Source organism: Camelus dromedarius, chromosome 6 (assembly GCF_036321535.1).
Source record: "Camelus dromedarius isolate mCamDro1 chromosome 6, mCamDro1.pat, whole genome shotgun sequence".
NCBI classification, from domain to species: domain Eukaryota; kingdom Metazoa; phylum Chordata; class Mammalia; order Artiodactyla; family Camelidae; genus Camelus; species Camelus dromedarius.
The window spans coordinates 29,600,560-29,628,355 of NC_087441.1; the positions used below are offsets into that span (position 1 = coordinate 29,600,560).

General features: G+C 38.6%; 1 protein-coding gene and 1 long non-coding RNA gene across 4 annotated transcripts in view; one reads left to right on the forward strand and one right to left on the reverse strand.

Annotated features, from left to right (window-relative positions):
- The window catches only part of ARHGAP18 (Rho GTPase activating protein 18), a 163,650-nt gene that overhangs the window by 20,256 nt on the left and 115,598 nt on the right, over positions 1 to 27,796 (forward strand). The window contains exon 1 of one of the 2 annotated variants that reach the window (XM_031456304.2): positions 26,607 to 26,800. The exons of the other annotated variant lie outside the window; for it this stretch is intronic. Within the exon in view, the coding sequence (XP_031312164.2) occupies positions 26,688 to 26,800 (113 nt within the window). The 5' untranslated portion in view covers positions 26,607 to 26,687. Of the gene's footprint in view, positions 1 to 26,606; positions 26,801 to 27,796 lie in introns of those variants that run through there. 2 annotated transcript variants of the gene reach the window in all.
- LOC116154418 (uncharacterized) lies at positions 402 to 26,978 on the reverse strand. Of its 2 annotated transcripts, none has more exons than XR_004138334.2 (3): positions 26,849 to 26,978; positions 7,583 to 7,699; positions 402 to 634 (listed from the first exon to the last, which is right to left on the reverse strand). It is a non-coding gene; the product is annotated as an uncharacterized LOC116154418 (long non-coding RNA). The 2 variants fall into 2 exon arrangements; XR_010381239.1 differs by lacking the exon at positions 26,849 to 26,978 and adding an exon at positions 9,479 to 9,686.

Consider the following 27,796-nt stretch of genomic DNA (forward strand, 5'->3'; position numbering starts at 1 on the left):
CTAAAAGGTAGGCTGGTTGGTGTCATAAGGTTGGCATGTCAGGAGTCAAGTTTGGGGGACTTGGGCTAAGTTGTGAGGGACAGGCTGGGACCACAGCCCAGGCAGACACACTGTCAATTCCCAGAAATCATCAGAGGGATGAGTCAGAAGTTTGGGTGTAGAATGCTATGGAGGGACAGCCAGGGACCCAGGGAGGGAGAACTTCACAGTGAGAAGGATAGAAGATCATTTTAGTGAGTCCACGTGTCAGCATCTAAACACTAGGTCTTAGGAGTAGATCAGGCAGTAGCAAAATAATGGCAGCTGATGCTTTCATTTGGGGAAATTATATCCTTAAAATAAATGAAAGGGCATGGCAAGTCATGCAGAATTGTTCAAGTAGATTTTACTTTATACTCCTCTTATTAGTTGTTTAGGTCGCTGCAGAATTTACCTACGTGGTCCAAATCTTTAAAGGAGTAGGACCAAGAAACAGAAGTGAGAGTTGTGGTTGATGTTCAGCTCTTGTCTAGGGAGCTCAGAAGTTGCGTCATTTCTCAGTGGGGTGAAGAGGAAGCAGCTGGTGGTCACTTGGCTGTACTCCTTCATTCTAGATAAACTGGTTTCTTCTGATTTATGATCCTGGATTATCTGTCTACAAAAAGTAGGGGAAAAATAGATCGATTAACTCAGTGTAACCTATCACAGATCGTGGGGTAAAGATTAAAAGTACAAAAATTCCTAGCCTTAGTGTCATTAAAAATAGGGTGATAGAAAATGCTAAATTTATTTTCTCCTGCCAAATCATGAAAATAAATGGATAATATTTTTTGCCTGATCTTTTCCACATTTGATTAACAAAAATAACTGCTACAAGATATGAACAGAGAAATTGTAGGATTTTTTTGTGTTCGTTTTAGAAAGTTGTTATCAATGCTGTTTACCTGCTATACTGTAACTGTTTCTAGGAAAATGTCTTCTGTTTTAGGCATTTAAAATTTCTTCTTCACTGACCCTTTTTCAAAATAGTTACATGCTACCTTACTGATAAGGGAAACCTAGGAAAATCTTAGTTAAGCCAATTTAAGAAGTGCTTTATTCTTAAGGATGATAAAACTGAGAGTACCAGAATGTGTCTGATCCATATATTTACAAGTCATGCGAATGATGGATCAAGTTGAAAGTAGTTGATTTTTCTGCACATCTTATAAATACTAGAGTTTTTGATTGAGGATCTGGAATAAAGAAGCAGCTTGCCTATAAAGTTACGACTACAGATTATTCTAAAACAAACCAGAAATGTTGTCCCCTTTGAAGAAAATTTATGAGGAGTAAACGCCTTGGGGATCTGTTATTACAAGCGTCTCTCATGGATCAAAGTATGCAAGAACCCCTCTACTGGGATATCTTTAGGAACAAGCTTATGAGCCACGTAAAAATCTCTCTCACGGACAGCTCTTATGTGGTATTAGAATGTGTTTTATTGTAAAACCAGTTAACTAACTTTATAGTCACTTGTGAGCTGTAAGCTGTCCCTTGCAATTTATGTGGTACTAATGAGGATGTCATTTACAGCAATGCTTCTCTATTTTCTCTAATTAAGGGGCTTTTTGCATTTTAATTTCATAATAAAAACGTGTCTTTTATAACTTTTTTCACTTGTTTACTTTTTTTTTTTTTTTACCCTCAGTTTTACAATTTCGGCTCAGCACATTTTAAAATTGCTGGTCTGATAGTCAAAGAAATTGGCTCAAAAAGATTATAGTTATTATATAACTCTACTGTACCCCTCTCCCCCACAGCAATCAGGACAAAAAAAAATAACTTCTAAATATTTCTTGTTTCCATTTACTTTTTAAAAATTGTGGCAAAATATACATAGTATAAAATTTATCATTTCAACCACTTTTAAGTGTACGGGGCATTGGGTCTATTTGCTTTTTCACTGTGTAACCAATGGGGAAATCTGGAGTCAGTCAGAAATACACTGTTAGTAGGAATGCTAACACCATAAATTAATTGATGAAATAAGAATATGGGTATCTTAATTTAACAGCTATTCCATTTTGATTCACCTCCCTGAGAAGAGCTTATATCATAATTTACTGTTCATTTATTCATTCAGTTAACCTGTATTTGGTAAGAATCTCCTATCTGCCAGTCTACCTTAGTAAAAGACCGAAAGGAGAAAGTCCCACCATCCAGAGATCTCATTTGGACCCGTGTGTAGGGAGTCACAGGAGAAGACAATTATAATATGTTGAGGAAATGCCTAGAATGGAGAAGACTGGAACGTGAATGGGCCCCTCGAGGCAGGTTTGCCCAAGCTTCTCTAGCAAAGCAGGTTTTACTCTGCCTTCAAGGATGAGTAGGCACGGACCAGATGGGGAGGCCAAAGGACAGCAGGGTATATATACTGAGCCTGTGAGCCACCAGGGTGTCTTCAGGGAGGGCAGTGGTCTTGCTGTGGTGGCAGGCCAGTGTGTCCGTAGAAGAAGGTGGAGGTGGGGCCAGAGGGCTAATGGGCACCATCCTGGAGGCCCTGAGCAGCTGAATCGCTGGTGTTTCCAGAGAGTGGTCTGAGTTTGAAATGTTCATAGCTGTTACTTGAGTTGGGAGTGGGAGGAGAGTGGCTCAAGTAGCCAAATCAGTTTGAGTCAAATCAGGATTTCCGAGAGCATCACTTTACTATGTAAGTTCTAATTTTCTGAGGGTAAGAAATGGCATGACCTGTTTCCTAAATATACTTAGCCTACCACAACTGACCTTTCCCCCATCCTCCGCTGCGAAAGGCTGCTGTTGTCCTTGGGGAGCCATTAGAACACTTGGTTCTTTAGACTGAATCTGTTTTCATCCCACTTTCTCTGTAAGGTTTTGAATCTTTTATGTGTTATTGACTGTTTCTAAAAACCAGTGACTAAAATCAGGGATCCTTAAGACTTAACAGCCCCATCTGACTTTAGCTATAATTTGTACTCACAAATTACAAAGTACTCCGAAATTGTTACGTAGATCCATATTCCCTTTATTTCTTGCAACAAGCCATCAGTAAAACATATCTCAGTTGAGTTTGTTTTGTTGTTTTAATTTTTGTTATTTATTTATTTATTTTAAATGGTTTTCCAAGTTTTTTTTATTGAGTTATAGTCATTTTACAGTGCTGTGTCAAATTCCAGTGTAGAGCACAATTTTTCAGTTATACATGAACATGCATATATTCATTGTCACATTTTTTTTGCTGTGAGCTACCACAAGATCTTGTATATATTTCCCTGTGCTATACAGTATAATCTTGTTTATCTATTCTGCATATGCCTGTCAGTATCTACAAATTTTGAACTCCCAGTCTGTCCCTTCCCACCCCCTACCCCCTTGGCAACCGCAAGTTTGTATTCTATGTCTAGGAGTCTGTTTCTGTTTTGTACTTATATTCTTTTTTTTTTTTTTTTAAAGATTCCACATATGAGCGATATCATATGGTATTTTTCTTTCTCTTTCTGGCTTACTTCACTTAGAATGATGTTGTATATTTATTTTTTAATGAAAGATGAATTGAGTAGAATGGGATATTTTCAATGTTCAAGGGATCCTGGAATTTATGGTTAGAAACTCCTGTTAACTTGGACATAGCTCAGTAGTAGAGCAAATAATTTGTTTAACCAATTTAAAAAAGAAAATATTCTCTGTGGTTGGATTATGAATAATTAATTTTCTTTATACTTATTTGGAATTTCTACATCTTCTACAATGAACATTTACCACATGTGTATTAAGACATTGAGCTGTAATAAAAATAGGAGGTCAACAAGGAGTCTTTCTGCAAGGTTACTGTTCAAATTATGTTACTGGCCATATATTTCCCTGTGGTCAAAAGGAGTGCAGTCACAGTGTTATTCATTTTTCTCTTTATCACACAGCGTTCTATGTATTGGTTTATCTTTAGTGCCCTGTAGTAGACTTTAACGCACAGGATTTTTTTTTCCCCTTAACTTTTTGAGGCATAATTTACCTATGGCAAAATGTAAGTATGTTAAATGTGCAGCTTGATGAATGTATATGTGTCTGTACACCTGTGTACCCATCAGTCTGGATCAAGGTAAAATATACTAGCCATCATCCCAGAAAGTTCCCCTGTGCTCTTTTCAGATCCTGTTCCTGTTCTCCCACTATTCTGGCTTCTATCACCATACATTATTTTTGTCTATTATTGAACTTTATTTAAAATGAAATACATGTATGCTTTTGTATCTGGCTTATTTTTTATATCTGGCCTTTTTCTTAATATGACGCTTTTGAGATTCATCTATATTGTTTCATATATCAAAAGCTATTTTTTAAATTGTTGATTGTATGGAAATATCACAGTTTTTCTTTTTTTCTATAAATGGATATTTGGATGGTTTTAAGGTTTTGGCTGATATAAATTAAATGGGGATCTCGTGTAGATTTAGATTATTCAGGAAAGAAATGGGATGATAAAAAGGAGATTTCAAAGGCAAATTTTTTCCATTCACTCAGCTGATTTCTAAAGGATGAAAACAATTTTAGAGGTGTTTTCAGATAAAGTGAATTATATAATTTCAACAAATTTTTTTTTGGAAACTTGTTTTCATACTGCATGAAAGTTTTATACAAATGTATCATCTAGTAATGTAGATAAGACTAGTATACAACCATAATGTAAAACGTATGATAAATGCAATTCAACACTCCCATGAGGATTTAGAGAAGCAAACAGTCATATTTCTTAAGAAAATGGTTATATAATATACTAGAATAGTGAAGTTGTGGGAAGAGTTCTTGGGGAGTGGGGAGAAGATTATTAATTTGCTTTTAATTATAAAGTAAAGAGTGAGAAATAACAGGAGTGAGAGAGGGGGAGATTAAAAAAAAAATAAAAACAACCAAAAATCCCCAGTAAAAATGTAGAGAATTTGGACAAGATGATTAGCAAAACTGACTTAACAAGCGTATATGGAGCCCAACAACAGGAGCATATACCTTCTTCTCAGCATATACAAAACAGTTAATAAGTGTGTTCACAAGTGTACCAGGAGACGTACAAGGATATTCATAGACATTATTTATATGGGTAAAAATTGGAAACAGCCCTAACCTCTGTTTATAGTAGAATGGATAAGTTGTTTATCCATATAATAGAACACTATACAACAATGAAAATGAATAAACTACACTTATTTGAACAATGTGGATGAATCTTGTGAGCATAAATTATAGGTCAAAAAAAAGCCAGGCATTGTACCTTTACATTCATATAAAGAGTAGGAGAAAGATAAAACTGAACCTTGGTTTGAAGGCTATGTGCTTAGGTGGCAATTCTACCAAAAAACCCAATAAATTGGTTATCATATAAATTCAGAAAGTTAGGGGTAGTGATTGAGAAGGAAAGAGGAGAAAGTTTCTAGGGGCTAGCAGTGTCCTAATTTTGTGGCTGCAGTGGTGGTTACTTGAATATTTGCATTGTGATCAATCCCAGAGGTCTAGATTACCATGTTGTATATTTTTCTTCATGTGCCTTATATTTGACTTGCCGCAAGAACTGGAGTGTTTAATAGGCATGGTCAACTCTTACTCTGTAAGTCAATGGAGAAACCATTTTACTGACACTTGATTAGGGACCAGTGACAAAGAATTAGGAAATTCTTTAAAGTTTCTCTTAAAAGTTTGTCTGATGAACACTATCTCCTAGGCAGACCACCATAGGAAACCATGCCAAAAAGTTTTGTCAACAAAAACCAGGGGTGCTGGATACATTAGGCTTGGAACGTTTCTCTCAGTGACGAGGTCTGCCCAGCCTCCATGGCCAGTTAGCAAGGCTCCAGGCCCCTGAATATCATTTGAATAGAAACTGCTATTTCCCATTCATCTGTCTGTTTCGCCTGCCTTGCTCAAGCCTCTCTTCCCTCACTCCTTTGATCATTCGTTGGATATGCTAATAGGACTGTAAACTTGCCCCACTGGCCTGGTCCTGCTGTCCTAAGAGCTGATCTGTGCTTTAGGTTCCTTTGGATCAGCAGACTGAAGACTGCTTGTTGCTGTCATTTTTTTCAAGTCCTTTGAGGCACCTCTCTGTAACTCCACAGATTGCCAGCATGGGCACGTGCAGTTAAGATGTTGAAGGGATGCCCAGCAGAGATGGATATCCAGCAGGTAGCCAGAATGCAAGACCAGCATATTAAATAGAGAGAAATTGAGCATAGAAATCGAGACTGCACGTCCTCCCTATAGACGTGATCATTTAATTTTTAGAGTAGAATGGTGACAACAAAGATTTTCTATCATCAATAGCTTTAACTTTTTAGCATCATAATCTTAGTTTGATAGAAAAACAAATTTGTCATCAGGAACTTTTATATTTGAGAATGGATTGTTCTAATATTGTCACCATGAAGTTTTTTGTTGATTATGAATATTTTAAAACATTTTTCATTAGCACTGTGAAATTATAATCTAAGCCATTTCACATCATTAAAATCATTTTAGCATTTAGGGGATTCAGAATTTGACTAGTTCTTTTGAAAGACACTCTCTTTGAATATAGGGGGAAAATAACAGAACAAAGTATGATTTTAAAATTTCTTTTTATTCTAAAAGTTGAATTTGGAGTCTACTTTTGGTTCCACTCTACCGTCATTAGTGTTATAGCAAAATACTGCTAAAACATAGGTGTATTCAATTCTAAATGAGTGTGTTTGAGATCTGTATTTTCATTCATATGTTCTTTGCAGATCTCTCCATTCCATTTTATTCTGTACGCTATGGTCAGTCTGAGTAATCCCATTAATTATAATTCTGTCATCTAAAGCAACATGAAATTCATTCTCTGTTCAATAAACCTAATATTTGGAGTTACAGAATTTGAGCTATGAGAAACTTCAGGGTCATCCCAACTCTTGTTTGGTAGATGACAGAAGACTATCACTGAGCTGATGTTTTACCTAAAGTCACATTCCCAGGTGGTGGCAGCGTTGGTATCAGAACCCCAGCCTCTACAAGAGAGGCTGGGTTATCTCTTACATTGAGCCCATTGTAGTGGACTGAATAAGATACTAGGCTTTACGTGGAAGGCAGACCTGCAGGATGGTTTTACCTTCCCCTTTTGTTAACTTATGGTCTTGGGTGACTGAATATTTCCAATCTTTGGTTTCTGTCTGTAAAATGTAATATTACTTACCCATATGGTGGTTGTAAGGATTAAATGAGATAATGCACATAAATTATTTAGTGCAATGTCTGGTATATAATACACGTTCAATAAATGTTTGCTGTTATTTTTTCTTTTAGCTTTTTGAGATAGAATTGACATAATACTATATAAGCTTAAAATGTACAGCATAATGCCTGCTCTTATTATTTCTGAATGTTTTTGTCCTTCAGAGGATTAGCATGCCTATTTCTTTCTACTTTTTCTCATATGATATATTTTGGGAATTTCACACAAGCCCAATCATCCTCTCTAGATACACATTTTTCTTGAAATGTAATATTAGAGCTTAAAACACATACAGAGCATGATGTATCTATCTTTAAGCCACCGGCAATAATTATGAAGTATTTTAGAACAATGAAAATTATAACTCACTTGTAAAATTCTCTATGGAATCACCTACATTTGCCAGTATATGTTTTTCCTTCCTCCACTGGCATTTTTCTTCTTCTTCTTTTCATAGCCTTCATAACGGAAAACAAACACATCATCCTATGGTGGAAAAAAAAAAAGAAAGAAAGAAAACCATTAATGTCCTGAGAAATAGAATTAAAGTATTAATGTCCTGAGAAATGAAGTTAGAAGAATCAAGGAAAAAAAAACATTTGTCAGATTGCTTTAGGTCTACTCATGGGTGACCATTAGTCATGATTTTGTATCTTAGTAATTCTTGGTAGGGTAATTTCCAGATGTGTCTGTGTATCTCATTATCCACACACTGCCTTAGTGTCAATATTTTGTTTGATTAGTGGTAAATACTAGTTATAACCATATCTTTCAATTATAGCTGTTTTAGATGAATGTGAGATATGGTTATTAAATAATAATGGTGATTCCTCCTAAAACTTCTAAATAAAACTTCATCTGAGGATAACGATTTCATATAGGTATTAATTCCAGAAGGATGTATGGAGTGGATTTTAATTCTTATATCTTTCCAGTTGACACCAGAATGCACTTTGAATTTGCCCCAGGAACTGGTGGTCATTCTAATTTGATAAACCATGTGAGTCGTGTAAATGGGAATTCACATGCTTCCTCAGAGTAGAGGGGCTGAGATGGCTAGTCAGTCACCCTCCTCACTTAGAGAGTTGTAGCTTTGTGCCAGGCCTCTGAAATAACAGGAGGAGGTCACAGATGGACGGGTCTGGAAGTAGCTCAAAGCCTCAAAGCAGCCTCACTTGGAGTAAGCCACTCACTGCTACAGGTTCTGTTCCTAAGAAACTGACCTTGAACTTCCTTAGGTGACGTGGATAAATATTCTTTGTTTGTTGTATCATCATTCTTATTTTCAGAAGCAACACAATGATAGTAGTTGAGAACTGGACAAGTGGTTCGAGAGAAAGTTCCACTCTAGTTCCTCGACTATGCAACCTCTGCTAAGTTCTCTGAATTCTGTGTTCCTGTTCTTCTTTGAAACCAATGCAATCATACTTCTCTTAGAGGCTGCCTAGCCTGGTCTTGAAAAATCTGAACTGTGGAGCAAAGTGCGTGGGTTTGAACACCAGTTCAATCACTTACGAGATCTGTGTGATTTTAGGCAAATTGTCTACCCTTGCATAGATGGATAAAAGAGAGATTAAAGATACCAGTTATCTCACACCATTATATGAAGATTAAGCACTTTCCATATATTAACTAACTTAGATCAGTGTCTGGTACACAGTTACCCCACAAACACTAGCCATTGTTCTTTTCAGTGGTAGTGCCTCTCAGAGACAGCAGAAGATGGTAGACGAGAAGGGGGCTCTGAGTCCTGGAGCTTGCTTTTATATTGCTGTCTGGCCAGCTAGATCATGAGCTCCCTGAGGCCAGGAGCTGGGCTGTATATGTGCCACACAGCACCCAGTACACTGGTGGCCATGAAGAGATGGGTGCACAGGTGACTTTCTTAAACGGACCAAAGGAAAAATACCCAGCCCTCCTTTTTTCAAATTATTTTGCTGAAAGGCTGAATGTTTGAAATTTTAATTTAAAATATGTTATTTTTTCTGATCCCCTTGAAGTGGCTTTTATCGATAGTTCTCGTGACATTCTCATCCTACCTTACTTTGACTAATCACTGATGCAATTCTTGCCAAATTCATGAAGCATTTAGCTGACTTGTCTCTGCTTAACTTGTGAAATATCATGCAGGCTTTGTGACACACAGCTCCGCGGTGAGCTGTGGCTCTGATCCTAAGCCTCAACCCATCAGTATTTTCTGTACAGCATAAGATTACTTGGACATCCCGTCACCGACAAGACTCATGGAATAAGGGAAAAGAGCACCTGCTGATGACGAAGCCAGGCTGACGTCTGAACGAGACCTTGAATTTGCGGCCGCTTTTGGGTTTTGGAATCTGAAGCCAGTTAAAATGGTGGTGTTGATATTTCAGGCCAGTCACGTTGTTGGGGGCTGAGTAAGTGTAATTAAATGTCTCTCAAGTACCTAACACAGTACCTGGCAAACAAATATTGGTTCCCTTCCCATTTAGAAGGTAACCCGATGCCACTCAAACTTGCTTTGCTGATTAATGACAGAGAACTTGTTTCCATTCGTCCTTCTGAGTTCCCAAGCTGCCTTTGCTGCAGAGGGAAGATTTCTGTCTTTCAGCCAGCAGGTGGCAACCAAATTAAAGCTAAAGGTTCACCTCATTATGATAACTGGTTAAAAAAAAAAAAGGTTGCCTCTTCATATTAATGCTATCTGAAAATGACAGGTGGATGGAAAACATTTGGCTCTAAAGTGGAGTCACTCCTGGCAAAGGCATTTTTTTTTTTTAACACTGGGCCCCAGATCTAGAAAAATAGTTTTCTTCAAGCTGCTTTTGCTTTGAATACCAGAGTAGTGTGGTCATACATCTCAGAGGCTTGTCAGAGGAATCGTCCAGAATTATGCAACATTGTGTCGACAGTAATGAAACTACTCACTTGATTTGGCAGATCAAAAAGCAGAGTCAAAAGCGAAATCATCAACTGATAAAATAGAAAGGTTATAAAAATTCTGTTTCATTTTACTTCTAATCTGGTTTTACGTGAATTTCTTTTTTGTCTGCCCACTATGAGTTTGTGTGATTTTTAAACAGAGCACACATTTTGACTAAAAAGATGGAAAAAAAGTATAAGCAGGACAGAACCCTTTGTAAATCCTGTCTTTGCGTCTCAGGATTTTTTGTTTGTTTTGTTTTGTTTTGTTTTGACCTATACAGTGAGGATAAAACCATCATCACGTGTTGTAGTAAGGATTAAAGCGGAGGATGTATGGAAAGGACTTAGTATGGTGCATGCCACACAGAAAGCAAGCATAATAAATGCTGCTATTTAGGTGATGTGTATCATTTCCACAGAGTCGCTCAAGGTGGAAGAGATCTGAAGGCCCCTGTGATCTAACTAACCCTTTCTTTATACGGTGAGGAAACTGGGACATAGAAAAGGTACCTTGTGCAAAGTCACAGAGATAATTAGCATCAACATGAGTTCTGGAAACCAGCTCTCCTGAAGGCACTGTTCTTTTTCACACTGATACCCCTGGTTCAGTCATTAGCTCTGGCTGGGTCTGGGTCCTATAGAGCATGACTGTCGAGGATTAGCTACTCCTTTTCAAGGGACTGTGGGCAGGGTAGTGGGTGTGGCAGGTGCTGTGGTGACTGCCTTTAGAAGGGAGGTCATGATCAAAAGCCCTGTCACATGACACATACTGCTGATATCCTTTGAGATAAAGTCAACTCTAAACAGTAATATAAACCCCTAACACTAGCTTCCTTTTCCAGAGCAAGTCCCTGCTGTGCCACCTTTCTCTCAACAGGAAGACCATACCTACTGACCATTGTACTTGACATACGTACAGCATCCTGTGATTGTCAGGAATGGCTAAGGGTCACCACCACCACCTGTGTTCCAGGAAAAAGAGTTAGCAACGCTCACTGCTAAAGCTGCTATCCCGTGGCTCTCCTTAATGACTTGCAGTTTCCTATAAAAGGCCTTTCAAGCAGCAGACAGGAGCAAACATCTCCCCTCTTATTTAGCTTACTGCTTGCCGCTCTTAGCTGTCTAGTATCTCTAGAGGTCAGGGATTTCTGGACACTGTGTCTTGAATCAGTTGGTAACTATCGCCGTTGTATCTGTATAACCTGCCAATGCGGGAGGTGTGGTCTGTCATGCTGCCAGGGAAATTCACGTGGTGATATACCCTAGACCTATCACATTGGGGCTGGAGGGAGCACAGAGGTCCTCGCATGCAGTGCAGCCTTCATTTTATGAATCAAGAAAACTCACCAGGACTTTACTGAGCCATCACATTCCGAATGACTGTGATGGTTTCTCCTTCCTTTTTATGCCAGTCCTTATACCTGGCAAAGATAATACTTTGGGCATCTTAATTATAGTTGGAAATGCTCAAAACTCAACCAAAACAGAAATGATGGTGGTTCAGAGCTGGAAGTGAGGGGCTCAAGTACACGGCCATCCGCTTGGGGATTTTCTGGAGTGGACCTGTTTCTTCCTTTTCTGACACTTCTTTCCCAGTTCAGGGCTCCCCTTTGCTCAGGTCTTTGTTAAATCAATAAGGCTTGTATTTACCACATTTCCTGGGATTATTCATATCATAAGTCACACCAGGACTACAAGACTCTGAGACTTCCTTCTCAGAGATGCTTAACTCATAATACCAAAGGATCACTGCCTCTGCCCTCTGTAGGTCTGAGGAAAGGATCCTGGTTATTGGACTGTTTCTAGGCCAGATTCATGAGGCAAGAATGCATGAAGGATATTTCCGGCTCTGGAATAATTCGAAGTAGCTAATAACATCTCTGATGTCTAGGATTTATAAAGCCAAGGTCTTCTAAAATTAGATACTTGTAATTTATAATTAGGCTTAATTACAGTTGCTGATTAGTGATGCCACTGGTAGTTTGATGCTATGCTGTGGGGGGATTGCAGGCTTTGTGCTCTTCGCGTAATGCATTTTTCTCATGTATTCTGATGCTCTGTAAGATAAAGACGAGTTGAGACTATTGACACATTAAGTCAGTTCTAGTATGATCGTGATGCTGGTTTCTTTAGGAAAGGGGAGGTAAAGAATAGGGTGGAAATGATTGTTTTTCCTTCCAATTTCAGAATGCGTAGTTCCCATTGCTTCACAGGTGATGCAGGGTTGTATTAACAATGACTGATTCAGTAGAATAGCTTATTCTTACTCAGACTTCCAGCATGTATCTCATCAGCCAAGAAACTATTCCAGCAGGGCCCCAAATCTGCTGCATTTCTCTGTCCCACTGTTCTCAGGGTTTGCACTGACCTTTCCGCATGCCTCTGTGGGGAATAGACCTCTGGAGCTTTTACTGGTGTCCTTGGCCAGATCAGCGGTTTGGACATGGGCACTTTGGCATATCCAGTCAACAAATACTGATGAATGACTAGCCAGACTTTATATGGAGAGTGTAGAGATGGCTAAACTTTCGGCCCTCAATGACCATGTAATCCTATAGAATCCTCGTGTGTGTGTGTGTGTGTGTGTAGAGGAGGGAGTTATCAGAAATATAAATAACTGGTATAACAGAATGAGTGGTGGAGAACCAGGCACATTCTGTGGGAACGTATTATTGGTGAAATTATCACACATACTTCAGGAAATCAGCCTTTCTTTAGAATGTCCAAGGGAGATCTAAGTTAATACCTAGAACTTCCCTGTGAGAAAGAAAGGCTTTCACATTTTAAAATGCTAGGCTGTGTATGTGTCTTAGTGGTACACATTCAACCCAAACCCCCCAAAACAGCCTCAAATCCCTCGTAGAGTGGGACAGGCAGAGAGAGAGGCCAGTGAGCAGGTAGGGCAAGTGCTTTGCTGCATAGCTGACTCTGACCCAAGGGGATTTAGTTTTGGGGACCAAGTGTTATCTCAGTGTAAGAGTAAGTCACCTTTGGAACAATCGTTTGTTATGAAGCCAGAATTCATTATAATGGGATTCTAATGACCCTGTTATAATCTTAACACGTACAGAGTCTGAGAAATCTTAGTAGCTTCACTTTTCACTTGAACGAGTAGGACTTGCTCACTACAGAGAGAAGGTGTAGAGCCCTCCTAGGATTAAAATATGAGACCGTGGTTTCTCTAGTCAAATGAAAATAAATATTGAAAGACTTAATAGTGTTCGGAGGACTGTCTTGCTCGCACTGTGCTCAGCTGCTAGAAATCTGTGATCCAAGTTTCTGTTAATGACACAGCAATGCTCAAACTGACACAACACAAATCCGCTTGCGATCAGAACTTCTAACTGCACCATAATACTCCATTTGACAGATGCCATGAGTAACATGCCTCAGTGACAAAGACTATGATTGATTTAAAGTCAGGAGACGCAGTTTCAGATGTGAGCCCCGCTGGTTCTATCTCATATAAATTGCTTAATCTTTCTAACTAATCTTCCAGTTTCCTCATTTGTCAAACAGAGGCAAAAAAAATGAGGATTAACCTGGAAGAAACAAAATAGCACAGAGTAGCATATAATTGGTATTTAATAAATGCATTTTTTTCCAGCTGAGGGAATCTAAGAATTTGGGCCCACCAGCTTTTTGTAAGTTCCCTATTTCATTCTTATTTATCAGTTTATTACCATCAGCTAATACAGTACCTGGCACCAGTAAGGGCAGGGCAAAAGTGTTTGTTGAATGAATAAACTGATGAGTGGCCAAGGAACACATTCTCATAGAACAATAAACAAATGAACTGACAATAGTTATGCCATAAGTGATATTTTAGGGCCAATTTAGTGGCCCTCACATTCATCCAGAAGAAAAGGATAGTTAAGAGAGAAGTCCATAACTATCAAAAGGTCGTTAGATTGAAAAAATAGCTTGCCGTTTGCAACAACATGGATGGACATGGAGGGTACTATGCTTAGTGAAGTAAGTCAAGCAAAGAAAGACAAATATTGTATGTTCATTTATCTGTGGAATCTAAAATACAAAACAAATAAATATAACAAAACAGAGATAGGCTCACAGATACAGAGAACAAAATAGTGGTTGCCAAAGGAGAGAGGGGGTGGAGGGAAGGGTGAAATAGGTAAAGGGGATTTCTAAGAGGTATAAACTACTAGTTATAAAATAGGTAAGTCACCAGGATGTAATGTATAGCACAGGGAATGTTGCCAATATTTTATAATAACTTTGGTGTGCAATCTATAAAAATACTGAATCACTATGTTATACTCCTGAAACCAATATAATATTGTAAGTCAACTATACTTCAATACAAAAAGAAAAGTAGTTAGGAATTTTCTTCTTGTATTAATTAATTTAAAGTTTACTTTATCAATTACTGGAATAGGTAAGTGACTTTGGTGTTAAGAAAGGAATGACTGTGTTTGTACTTGACATCTGTCAGGCTACAGTAAGTTCATTGGCTGGTACAGAACAGAAATCTGAAATGGAGTAAGCTGTTCCTTGCCAAGTGACCCAGGGCACATCAGATGGCTTCTAAGGCTTTCCTGGGGGTTTATGTGCACTTCTGGAGGACATGGAATCTCATCCCAGCAGGACTGGCTCAGTGAAAATACTGAGGTGTGGGTCTGCCAAGAGACGATTGCAAAGTCTTTCCAGGAGCCCCCAAACCAAGCCAGGAACGTGATGGGTATAGGTGGTGACATGCAAAGTCTGGAAAACTCCAGGCTTGGGCAGGTTCCAATTAAATCGTGCCCTAGTGCAAGGACTTCTGTGCCAATTGGAAAGGCCCTGAGCCTTCTTTTCAAAGGTTAAGGATAAACAGATAACCAAATAAAGAAATCTAGAGTAGGAGTTTTCATATTAAAGATGCGAGCTTTGCATTTGCAGTCCGTCATTTGTAAGAAAGACGAGGAGTAAGATGTCTATTTGTTTCATTCACGTTTGAACGTCTCTGAAATTGTGATGCAACGTACAGTTGGTGGTCTTCCTAGTACTACTGGCAGTATTTTTCTTCACTAGTTTGCAAAATAATGAGTCTAAAAAAAGTATGCATCTCAGATTTGGTAGACTATAAAAATAATATATAAACTCACCTTAATAATTCATGTGCTGTCATAGACACAGGATAGAATAATGGGAAAATGGGAAACGCAGGAATTTTATATCAAAGGAATTTTACCCTGAAGCCTGACTCTACCTTTTAAAAAAAAAAAAATCTGAGCAAAGAGCTCTCCCTGACATTTGTCCTTGAGTTGCAGTGTTCTCATCTGCATGATGAGAATAAAGCCTTCATATCAGGGTTCTGCACTGCACAGACATTCACTGAGCAGATCCAGTGAATGCCTTTTCCTTTTTTCTCTCAACCTCCTCCACCAGCTTATCTATACTTTAGAGCGGCCCTGTGAGGTAGGAACATGTAACTTCCATTTTACTGGTTCAGAGACAGAGGCTTAGTGGCAAGTGTGAGTTGAGAGAAAAAGCCCCTGGGAGCCTTTATTTCCCTGTACCCCACGCCCCCCGTGCTCCCTTAGCCGCCTCACCAGTAACTATCCACAGAGGTGAGAGCTTAGCTACTTCTTTGTTGGTAAATTTCCTTCGGCAGCCTGGGTCACAGGTTTGCACAGTACCTTAGTAATAACAGCACACACTGCATCCTTTCTGGAAAGGATTTCGCCTCTTGCCCTCATCCTGTAAACAAGGATAGGCCTCTATTTAAAGAAGAGGAAAAGGAAGAGGGAAAAGGATATTATATCACCTGGCCTAGCAATTTTGGGAGCAGCTGTTTTCCTCATTTCATTGTTCACAGAAAATTGGTTCAAGATGGTATAAACCAAATGTTCAAAAATACTGTGATTCATAAATCAATTCACACCATTCTTTTGTTTCGATAGAGCATAACTGTGAAGATAGATTGAAATTAAAGATCGGTACTAAAACCTCAGGGCTTGGTGCAAAACCGAAGCAAGTTACCTGGGCTATGTACTATGTTAGAACAATAGACTAATAACCAATGGATATTAGACCTTCAGGCTCAACGGTCCAGGGTGGAATCACTGGTAGGCGATTGGTGTGGAAATTGCTTTCATATTTTCTCAATTTGGCCTGAAATTTTTCAATTACAAGATTTTTGTTTTGGCCTCAGTATTTCTTTCTCTTATTTGGTAATCACATTTTTAATTAGGCTGCCAATGGGTCAAGTAACAAGGAAATTGACTTATTTTTAGTAATAAAATATCATCAGACTTAAATGAAAAGCAGGTTGAGTGCCTTTTGTCTGCATTTGCAGTCAGATTTCTAAGGGAGCCTAGCCTGCTTCCAGACTGTGCCGAGGGCTAGCTCTGTGACGAGGGGCAGTGAACTGATGCGTCTTAAAGCTTTAGTGCCCCTGAACAGAAGACGGTAAATTAAGGGAGGAAGTATTTTAAAGGGACTCGCAAGTGCCTGGAACTTGATAGCTGCTCAGAATTCACCTTTGCCATCTTTCTTCTTCTCTTCCTTTTTAATTCTTTACTCTTGATTGAAAACTTTCATTGTTCGAAACAGTTCTGAAGTTCAGCGGATCTAAGTGGGCTCCTGCTGTGGAAATTAAGCATCCTTGAGAAATGGGCAGGTGCTGAAACTCATCAGTGGGGCAGGCACAGGACAAAACCTTTTGGGCAGCTAGTTCTCTTGGGGAGAGCTGGCTCGAGTCCCAAAACTTTGGTACGTTTTCAACGTTTTCCTCACCTATCAGCGGCCACCAGGTATTTCCTAACCACATGTTGCCTGAGGCCTTCCTGCTGTGGGGACACGTCACAGCTGTCCTCTAAACAACTTCGTTTTTAACCATTTGTTAGATGTCTCCATCATCCAGAATAGAAACCGTGGGGGTCATTTTGGACCCCATCCTCTTCCATTCCCACGTCCACGTGTCTCCCAATTCCTAAAGGTGCCACTGCTTGCGTGCCTCTGCGCACTGCCCCTGATGTAATATCACAGCACCCTCCTAACTGATGAGCTCTCCTGTCATGACCTAGTGGATCTCTCTTCTCCATCTTTTCCCTCCCATCTGTGCTATTTACAGCTACCATAATGTACTTTCTTCTTCTGTAGTTGGTTAGGTTACTATCTCTGTAACCTCTGATTATTCCCCTCTGCCAGCGGAGGAGAGCCTACATAGTTGCAAGGCACTGGATCCAAGTCCCTAAACATCTGGTGTGAATTTAGATATTTTTATGTTTCATCTTCCTATCATGCCTCCCTTTGCCTGTTTGCATTCTTCGCAGCACTTAGGCTGTGAACATGCCTTGACTTTGAATAAGCAGTTATCCAGAACCTGTGCCTTCGCCTCTTTCGTTCCCTTTCTTTTTGGAAAGCCCGGCTCTACCCACCCTAATTCAAGACCTAATGGGTTGTTCTTACTGGGTGTCTGTTCAATAGCATTTTCCTTGATTGTAAAATAATCTTTGCTTCATACAGAAAGCTTGGGGGAAAATTACATATGCACATTAATTTAATGGTGCCCCCTTCCTTGAAACCTTAATAGATTGTGGAGTTACTTAACTCCAAAGAGTTGTTCCCTTAGCATTTGGATACGCGTTGGGTTATTTGTTTATTTTTACGTTTACTATTCAATGCCTGATATTGTAAATACGTACACAGTTGTCCATCCTAGCCAAAAAATGAACTCCTGGGGGCTGGGTTGTGTCTGACTCATTTACACCTCTCTTAGATTATCTATTTGATTGAGCCAGTGGCTGTGCAGTATAACCCTGCATGTGACTTTAGTGGTAAAAACCAAGGGCTGTTGGAGAATTATACTTTTTTAGAGGCAGGCCTACTAGTCTTCCTCTAAGTACCCCAGCAACCATTTCTGGTGTCTAATACCTGCTCTTGGGGCATTTGAGGAGTCTCCATTGGGCTCATTTTTTGTCTCTAGTTCACACTGAGGTGGCGGAATGTCTGTTCTGGACTGAAAGCTTTTGAAAGGTCTTTTTAAATGTTTGATGGTGACTGTATCAAGTTTCCTTTTATAATCCTCTAATATATGAATGCTTGTAATAGCCTGCATGGCAGCTTCTCTTGCAAGAAATCAAATCCTAGAGGGCTCTGTCCATTTCGCCTTGTTTTCTGTAAGTGGTGTATTTACTTGTTCACTGCAGCTTTATTTTGATGATCTTCGCCAGCATTACTTTTGAGAGGGCCAGACGGGCAGTAAGGAGATTTCTGATAGGTGTCTCATTTTTGTGACCAAACATGTGACTCTGCTGCCTTGATCTGAATTCGTGATAACTTACAGTGATGTAAATTTCTCAGACCATCGCTGACTGTGATTGACACTCAGAGATTTAGAAGGTTATATATTTACCTTCCAGAAAAAAATTTTTAAAACTACTTCTGTTTAAGAGGAAGAGGCAGTGTGATATAATGTGTTAGAAAACTAAAGAATAATCTACCTTTGTCACGCCAAGGTGCCTATTTTTCTGCTTTTCTTCTTTTGGGCCAATTTGTGATAAAAGCTGTTTTTTAGAAATATTAATCTAATCTTCAGTGTTTGTGGGTATTTGATGTATACATAAAATGTACTGTAACAGGCTTGGAAGAATGATGACTGCGAGGAATTTTATTCTGTTTATTGTTGCTTATTAATCCTTTCCTGCAGGAATGTGACATATCTAATATTAAATATATAATTTCATTATTGGGAAAGAAAAAATATAGATCTTCCATACTTTTAAAGAAAGATACAAAAATGAAGTATAGTTAGCAGAAGGACAGGTTGATGATAGAAAATAATAAATTTTCCACTTTATGTAGTGGAATCAAATTTTTTCACTATTTGAATTATAGAGAACCTTAGGACTTTCTGAGGGGGGAGGGGATGGGAAGTTTTAAAGACATGACTTAGGAGTAAGTCACAAGAACCAGACATCAGTTCTTATAATTGACATTTTGAGTGAGCCAGGACTGTGTGCTGAGACAGTGTCTGAACTTGAGCAGTTTATACTGAGGGAAAGTACCTATTCTGGTGGCCGGATATGGTGTTTTCCTCGACTCCCTGAGTCTTGGCTCTGTCACCATCTGCCTGACAGCTTTTGCCTCACCTTTTGTTCCTTAGCAGCTGCTTCTATAAAAGAAGTAGTTTGGAGTAGGTAGAGATAACCTTTGGACAACCTCAACCCTATAATTTTGAGTCTTTTAAAATTTCAGAAAGCCAATATCCTCATGATTATAGCTATGTTCTTTGAGCCTCTGCAATAAACCAGCTAGCCAAATTATTAAACAGAATGAAGGCACATAACTCTTTTAGGAGTTTTCAGAGTATATTTCAGGAACACAAACAATTTGGGGCTAGGATATTATGTAAGGAGATCTTTCTCAGTTAGAGTGAGGTGTGGGGCATTTGGGTGAAAATCCTTTAATGTCTGGGGCAATGGTTCTTCATCTTTTCTGGAGGTATATTGAGAATTCTGGAGGCGTATGGCCTCTGGTTCAAAAAAATCATTATAAACAATTATACTAAATTTTTTGATGTAATTTACTTATTTCGTGGGAAATTTATTCTTTCACAGAGAAATAAATTTCCGATGAAATAAGCAAATTATAGCCAATCAAGCAAAGTCATTATAACCAGTGAAGTCAGTCTATTTTGCCATAATTTTGCAGAGAAAGTCTTTTCACCATATAAAACATTCTAATTTCAAAGTATTACTAATTTAAAAAATATTAAAATCTGTTTCTTAAAACTGAGGGACTGTGATATAAACTTTTTTTTAAACTAGGAACTGTGACTCACCCAGTTGGAAAAAAAAAATTAATGATTATTTCCAAAAAAACAGAAACAAAATCCTAAATGGTAAAACAAGAAACAAAACAGATTCTTCCCTAAATAAATTTTAGTAAAAAGGCTGCTTTTTCACAAAATAATGCACATATTTTCTTTTATATGTAATTCATTTTGATTTTATTTTGGTAACAATTCCTGAAAATCCTGATTCCCAGAGGTATGTAGTAGCAGCACAGAAAATTAGAATTCATAAAGCTTACTCTGCCAGATGCAGGCAAGTAAGGCCTATCAAAAATCTTCTAAGACCCTGAGTCGAAGTCGTGTTAAAAAGTCAAGAAGTGTTATTTTCCCTTTCATCTGAGTAGAAGCAAACTTGAAAAAGGGTTCTCCTGAGATTTTTTTTTTTTGCTTGCAGAGAAATTGAGAAGTTGTTGTCCTTTGCTATACCAGCATTCAACTATGGCATTCAAAAATTTGTCTCGTATTTCAATTTCTGACCTCTGTGGGCATGGTGGCTACCTGTCCAAAACAACTCTGCTTGTTCTGCAACTTTAAAAATGAGAAGATTTACTCATTCAACTGACCAGAAATAATTACTATTAAATGAGCCAAACTCCCTGATTAAAATCCTCTTGAGATTATCTTGAGGGTTTTCCTTTTCTCTTAAAAAGCAAACTTCTCCATGAAATACAAACACATCTAGATATCCTATGGAAATCTAGTGAAACCCTGTGTAATCAAAAGGATGCTAATATTTTTTCTATTATTTCTTGACACCCCCTTTTGAAAAGTTAATGGCCAAGGCCCACTGTCTGGTGATGTTGACAACTTGCATGGTTCTAGAATAGTTTTTGCCTTCAGTGTGTGCATGTGTAGAAGCACTGATCCATGATGATATATGATGTAATTTCTTCACCAGAGAAAGAAAAACCAGGGGTGTTGCCCAGTCTTCCAGGTGTTCTTCTGTAAATGGAGTAATAGGACCTTTTTTTTTTTTTTCCAAGTAGATTTATGCTTTATCATTTTTGGAGACATTTCTAACCTTAGGAATTTCCCAAAGGGCTCAGAAAATAGAAATTCTTCTTTGGTAGCATCTGTCTGTGCAGTTTTATCAAGTATTTCAGTCAATGAAAATAGTATTATTACTCTAAAAACTACTCTAAAATTTTAATAAATGAAACTCAACCTTAGTTATTTTAATTAAAATAAAAACTAAAACTTTAATAGAACTATAGTGCTTTCCTTAGATATTCACTTTCACCAAGTCTTCCCCAATCATGATGGACTTGACAAGGTGATAAGCATTGTTTGTGATCTACCTCAGGACAAGGCTATTGCACTGGGGCAAATCTAAATACTGCTCTAATTCTAGATATTTCAACTTGAGTTTTGTTCATAAGCAAAATACTACCTTTCCAGAATGTACCTACCTACATTCATACACTTCACTCATCCTGACTTGGTGCTTCTAAATGTAGTTGTTTCCCGCATGAGTCCCATTGTGTTCAGCAGTGAGGAGAAAACCAAAGGAAAGTATAAGATCATTGCTTTTTCTTTTTGTGGCTAATTTCCACTGTAAGCTAGTTTTGATGTGCCAGATGAAGCTAAGTGAAGTTAAACTTTCAAGGTCTTGCTCTTGCAAAGCCCCTTCCAAAGCCCTGTATTTAAGAAATTCTGAAAGCTTTAGGGTCCCTGAACTTAGATCTGTCTTTGCCTGATATTAAAAAAAAATTTTTTTTTAATTAAAAGGAAAGGGATGTGTATCATCATAATGGTCCGAGGACTTTTCTTCCTTTTTTTTAGTTTTTATTTTTCTTTTGGTTTAGTTTTTTATTTTTAGCTTTTTTAATTGAAGTATAGTCAGTTTACAATGCTATGTCAATTTCTGGTGTACAGCATAATGTTTCAGTCATACGTATACATACATATATTTGTTTGCATTTTCTTTTTCATTATAGGTTATTACAAGTTATTGAACATAGTTCTCTGTAAGAAACTTGTTTATTTATTTTATATATAGTAGTTAGTATCTGCAAATCTCGAACTCCCAATTTTCTTTCATTTCTATAAGCAGAGACAATTTTAGATACAATGGCATAAAGATGATGACCTTGTATTAGCATGTATACTATGCCACACCCCCTAGTAACTTGACATAAAAAAGACATTTCAAAGTACCAGGAAAAAAATAAAAAGCTGATGTGTTTGTGCCTGTCTGAATGCTCATCTCCACAGCAGTGCATTTACATCACTATTCCATTTGGTTAAACACTTTAGATTTGCTGTAGATTGTTTTACCTCATTAATTATTCATGTGGACTTTTTCAGAAACAAAATAGAGTCAGCTCCAGGACAGCTGTAACCTTTATAATGTTTAACAGCTTGGGCTCAATGTAAACCCAGGTTTATACATCCTGGTTCTGCCACCTACTAGTGGGGTGGCCTCAGGTTCCTCATCTTTAAAGAGGGTATAATTCTAATATTTATTTCTTAGGGTTGTTGTGACAATTAGAGGAGAGACTATGTGTACCATGTCTAGCAAACAGCAAGCTCTCAAACATTAGGCATTATTATTTATTGGTAGTAAACTCTTAACTATGAGATCTCTTCCAGCTGTTTACCAAGAAGCCTAAATTAGCCTCTGGCAATAGCAGTTAGAAATCATTCCAGGCATGGCTAGTATTTTCTCCCTGGAGGAACTGTTAAGAAAATAACTTTGAGAATAATGCAGAATTTTTTAGAGCTGTCCAGAGAGAGAGAAAAGGCTTTTTCCTTGTTGCTCCAGAGACAGAATTAGTAATAATGAATGCAATTTCCAAGGGAGAAGGTTTAGATTCTGTATACAGAATAATTTTCAGTCACAGCTCCTCAGTACAGAATTGGCTCACTTGCAAGCTCACAGAATTATTCATAAAAAAGTTTGATGGGGTAGGGAGGGTATAGTTCCGTGATAGAATGCACGCTTAGCATTCACAAGACCCTGGGTTCAATCCCCAGTACCTCCACTAAAATTTTTAAAGAATAAGTGAATAAACCTAATTACCTCTCCCCTACCAAAACAAATAAATAAATATATATTTTTTTAAGTTTGATAAAAATCCCCTGAGGAACTGTTCTCATATGTCCTACCTGATGTTAATGCTGCAGTGTGAGTCTAGGTTTTATCACCTATGTAAAACTTTAACTTCATAGTTGATGATTAAATTATTCGAGTTCTTGTTATATCATTGTAAATTGAGATTAACATTGCCAATTGAAAGGTCAGTTTTCACATAGCCCTGTGTCCCTACACAGGCTTCCAGTCATCTTACAATGTTTGAGTATACACATTCTCTTTAGTTAATTCCATTTAAAGGGACAGGAACCGACTGAGAAAACGTTTGATAAATATGTTGGTTCCGCTGCAGTGTTGGTACCCTGCAAATATAATTCCATACTACGAAATAGGCTCCGAAATCGAAATATGAAGATCAGTTAATAACTCTTTGATACTACTAGCACTGAAACTAAGAATTTTTTTCATTATTTTTAAACATCGTTATCAAGTTATCTGAGACTACAGTACTATCTCCACCCTGCTTTTAAGAACTGATTTGGGTACGTAAATTACAGCTTCCTTTTTCCTCCCTATGTCATCTAGGACATCCATTTGAAGGGAACAAATGAATGTTTAAACAGTCTTGATATTGTTAATTACTTTGCGAGCTATTTCATAACAGTAAAAGTGTTTGGCATGCAGTCACTACCTCGGAATATTAACATCTTCAAGAATGTTAGGTTCTTAGTGTTTGTTTAAAGTGGTTGCGGAAGGGAGTAAAATAGTACTTTTTTTTTTTTTCGTAAAATGTGTCTCTTTGAGGAAGGGTGATGTATAGGGGACAGATTCTAGCTAATGCTTGGTAGGGTTTTAGGTGTGAAATGGGAATCGCCTTTCAAAAGAGCATTTTGACAGTGGGCTTGCTTCTGTGATGGTCACAAGAAAATTCTGAAAACTATTTTTCATCTACCTCAGCCTGTATTTGAGGCTGTGTGCACCACAGCACAAGCCTGCCAGCTGTCTCCCCGTGACAGGCAACATTCTCAGACCAGTAACAACAGGGCTTATTAGGAGAAAAGGAGAAGGAATCCAGAGGATTTCCATGTACCTGAAAGTTAAATTAGCTGGATTCAAATTTTATGTACCAAGCTATGTAAATCAATGTATACCACATTTCATTTTATATATGCCTCACAAAAATTAGAAAAGCCTGGCTGCTGTGAACACAAATATTATTTCAAGCTAGCACAATCATTACATTTCGATTTGCACGTTGTGATTTGTTATTAACCAAATGGAGAGAGTATAATTATGCAAAGATATAACTTAATCATCATTTTAGTTAAAATTGGGCATAATTTCTCTTTATCATAGATTGTCTCATGAGAGCTGGCTCGTGGCTGTCAAGGGGCATACGTAACACTGACAGACTGGGGATGTAGCAAAGGAAGAAGGAAAGAAAAATAAAGAAGATAAAAAGGAGGTCCAGGGAAGGGAAAGGATGGGGTGGGATGGGGAAGAAATTGGAGAAAAAAAGGAGTTTTTAAAAGGTAGAGTCTATTTGGCCTATCAATAATTGCAGAAGGTAGTGATTCCTGTTTTTTTGTTTATTTGTTTGTTTTGCATTTCAGAGCAACTACATAAGAAATAAGGGTGAATGTGGGAATTAGTATTTTCCCATATAGACATCATAAAGAACTCATACTCCAATCAACTTACCTTTTGCCTTTCTTCCTGTATTTTTCATCTTGCCTGAACTGGTAAACATTTCACCATAGGTTCACACTTATATGTGCATGGGAATCACTGGTCTAATATTACCAATTTTAACTAAAAAATGTAGTGTGTTTTCTAAGGACACATGACGTTCATTCAGTTCTTTACCAGTCAACATTTGTTGAAAACCCATTATGTGGTAAAGGATTAAGTTAGATGTGGAAGAGACAGAAAGGAATGGTGATGGGACCAGAGGGAAGAGTGTGTGACAGAAGAGATGGAGAGGCTTGTGGTAACAAGAATGTTCAGCAGTCTACTCAAAAGTTTGGGACTGGTTCTGTTAGCAGTGGGGAGCCAGTGAAAGTTTTTAAGTACAGAGAAACATCATTAGGACTGTGCTTGGGTGGGATGATAATGTACACAGTAATTTAGAGGAGAAAGCAAGAAAATGAGCTAAAGGGCTGTTGTAAGATTGGAGTTAAGATCTAATTATAGAGTATAGAGAGAGGACTTGGGCAATGGGGGGAGAAAGGAGGCAGTAGGTAGAGCCTGATGGAGGTAATTATGTAAAGGTTGACCAACTAATTGTGGAGGGGGTCGGAGAAAGCTGTAATAAGCTCTTTTTTTAAGGAAGGCTTGTAAATGAGAGCTCACAGTAGATACCAAAGAGGATTTAAAGAATAATAATACATTTTAGATACTTTAAGAGTATTTAAGTGTGAATAAAGTACTTAATTTCTCATGATCATTTTAAATGACGAAAAAAGTATAAACAGTATGTTTACGGAGTGATGAAGTTGAACACTTATTTAGGAGGAAGTTTAGATATCCTGATAGACCATAAAAGTGGACAACAACAAAATACCACTTCAATTCAGACTACTGGGTACCTACAGGAGAGCAGAATTTTTTAGAGGAGAAAGGACAGAAACAGCTGTTATGTTTTTCATAACTTTTGTACCTGTTTCCTTATCTACAGGACAAAGAACAGCATGCTGGTTAAAAAAGAATGGAATTTAGCCTAGAATTCTGTTCAAATCTAGCTTCTGGCATAGAACAATTGTGTTGTCTTAGACAAGTTACTTAATCTGCTTCTCAGCTTCACCTTTCTGCAGATGATAATGATATCTATGTTGTAAGGTGTGTGTGTGTGTGTGAGAGAGAGAGAGAGAGAGAGAAGGAGGGAGAGAGAGAGAAGGAGGGGGATGGAGAAAGAACTGAACTGAATTGAATGAGATAATACATGCAAAACAGCTGTCACAGAGAAAGCCTGGCATATAGTAGGTGCTCAACAAGTGGTAGGTCCCCCCCCTTTTTTTTTAATTCTCAGCAATGCCATTTAACAGAGTTTTGGTAGATGGGTCACTTTTTGCTACTGAAGGATATTTCGTTAAAAGCAACAACATAAACTTGGCATTGGCTTTTATATGAAAGAAGACGACATTCCAGGTACACAACATTTTTATAGGAATATTTTTAACCCGACACAAGAAGTAGCCTTTCTTGTTACCTTCACGGTTTTGCTAGGCAGGTTGCTTGGGTTTTGCTATGGTTAATTTTAACGCTGATCGTGAAGGGGTTAAGAAGAGCCCTTACTCATGTTACATGAAGTAGCAGAAATTATTAGATGGAAACAGGAATTAAGAATGGAAAAAAAAAAAAGGCTCAGCAGTAATTCATTGTTTCCTAAGACAGCTTGTGCTCACACTGATGAGAGGAGGCTGCAGCCTGCAGCCTAATCAGATCAGGATAACTTGGAGGGTGGGGGCAGCAAGCACTCCCTCCACCCCACCCCTTAGTTGAAGCCACTCGAACTGGAGTTGTCCTGGGTTGGGACAATGCTCTGAGTCACAGGTCTGCTCCCTGGAGAGCCGGGAGGCGGCCCTGCGCGGGAGAGGCCCCGCCCCTCCTGTGTGAATCGCTGGCCTCGAGGGAAGGGGCCGGCCGATGCTAATGAGCGGAGTTGCCCGGAGAGCCAGGAACTTCATTCCAGGTCTCTGTGTCAGGATCGCAGAAACTATGCCCCTTCTCTCACCATGAGCTGGCTCTCCAGTTCCCAGGGAGTTGTGCTCACCGCCTACCACCCCAGCGGCAAGGACCAGGCCGTGGCGGGGAGCCATGGCCAGGCTGGGGAGGAAGCCACCGCGAGGTAAGCCCGGGCACTGGAAAGCCAGAGAACAAAACAAAACCCTCTTACCTGCTCTAGGAAAAAAGTGACAGGGAAGCTGGTGTGGGGAGAATGGAGCCGACATTCGCAGGTCGCACCTAACCTCGTGCAGCAGCACTAATGTTTGGCTGGGGTTTTCTGTACTTTGCATCTCACCTAGTTCAAGTCTGAAACCGCCCAGAGGAGGATGACGGGGGAAGACGGATAGGAAGGAAGTGGCACGATGGCTGTTAGGCTCCTTGCTTAGCAGGTGCATTTGCAAATGCTGAAAGATCAAATAACTATGTTTGAAACACTTCCCATGAGATGGAATTCTTGAATGAGCTCAAGGCCCAGCCACTGGCACTGCTGGTTGGGAACCGTGCCAACAAGCAGGGGGGCTGTTCACCCTACAATCTGTTGCTGTGAGAGTGTGTTTTTTCCCCCTTCTTCCCACTGAAAGCAAACTTCTTAGGCAGAAAGCTGAAGACACTGGCCTGTGGCAATATGTTTCACATTCTTTTGTGTCTGTGGATTTTGAGGCTGTTGGAGGGATCTTTCAGAAAGGTTTTGTCAGGAAGTAGTCTTCTGCTGTCAGAGTTACATGTGGTTAATGTTAAATCACTTTATAGGCAGAGAGGGCAAATGTTCTATAGACCACTGAGGCGCAAAGAGTACCTTTCTCTCTATCTGTGTACTTTGTTCTGTTTTTCCAAGGATTTTTTTTTTCCTTTCTTAATGACCTTCTCACTAGATAGACATTTTTACCTCCTGTCTTAGATATAAATCGTAAATATTGGCCTAGAAGCTTGCAACCAGCAAATGCTAACCTAACAGGGTTGGACGCTAAATTAGTTATCATTAGGTGCATTTCCTCCTTGATGTTTAATGTGATAATAAAACCTCCTTTGTTCTTTTGTGATTTATGCTTTATGCCTTAAGCTGAAATAATGCCTTCTTTCATTTGTTTTAAAATCCCCAGATGCGGGGGAGGGGAAT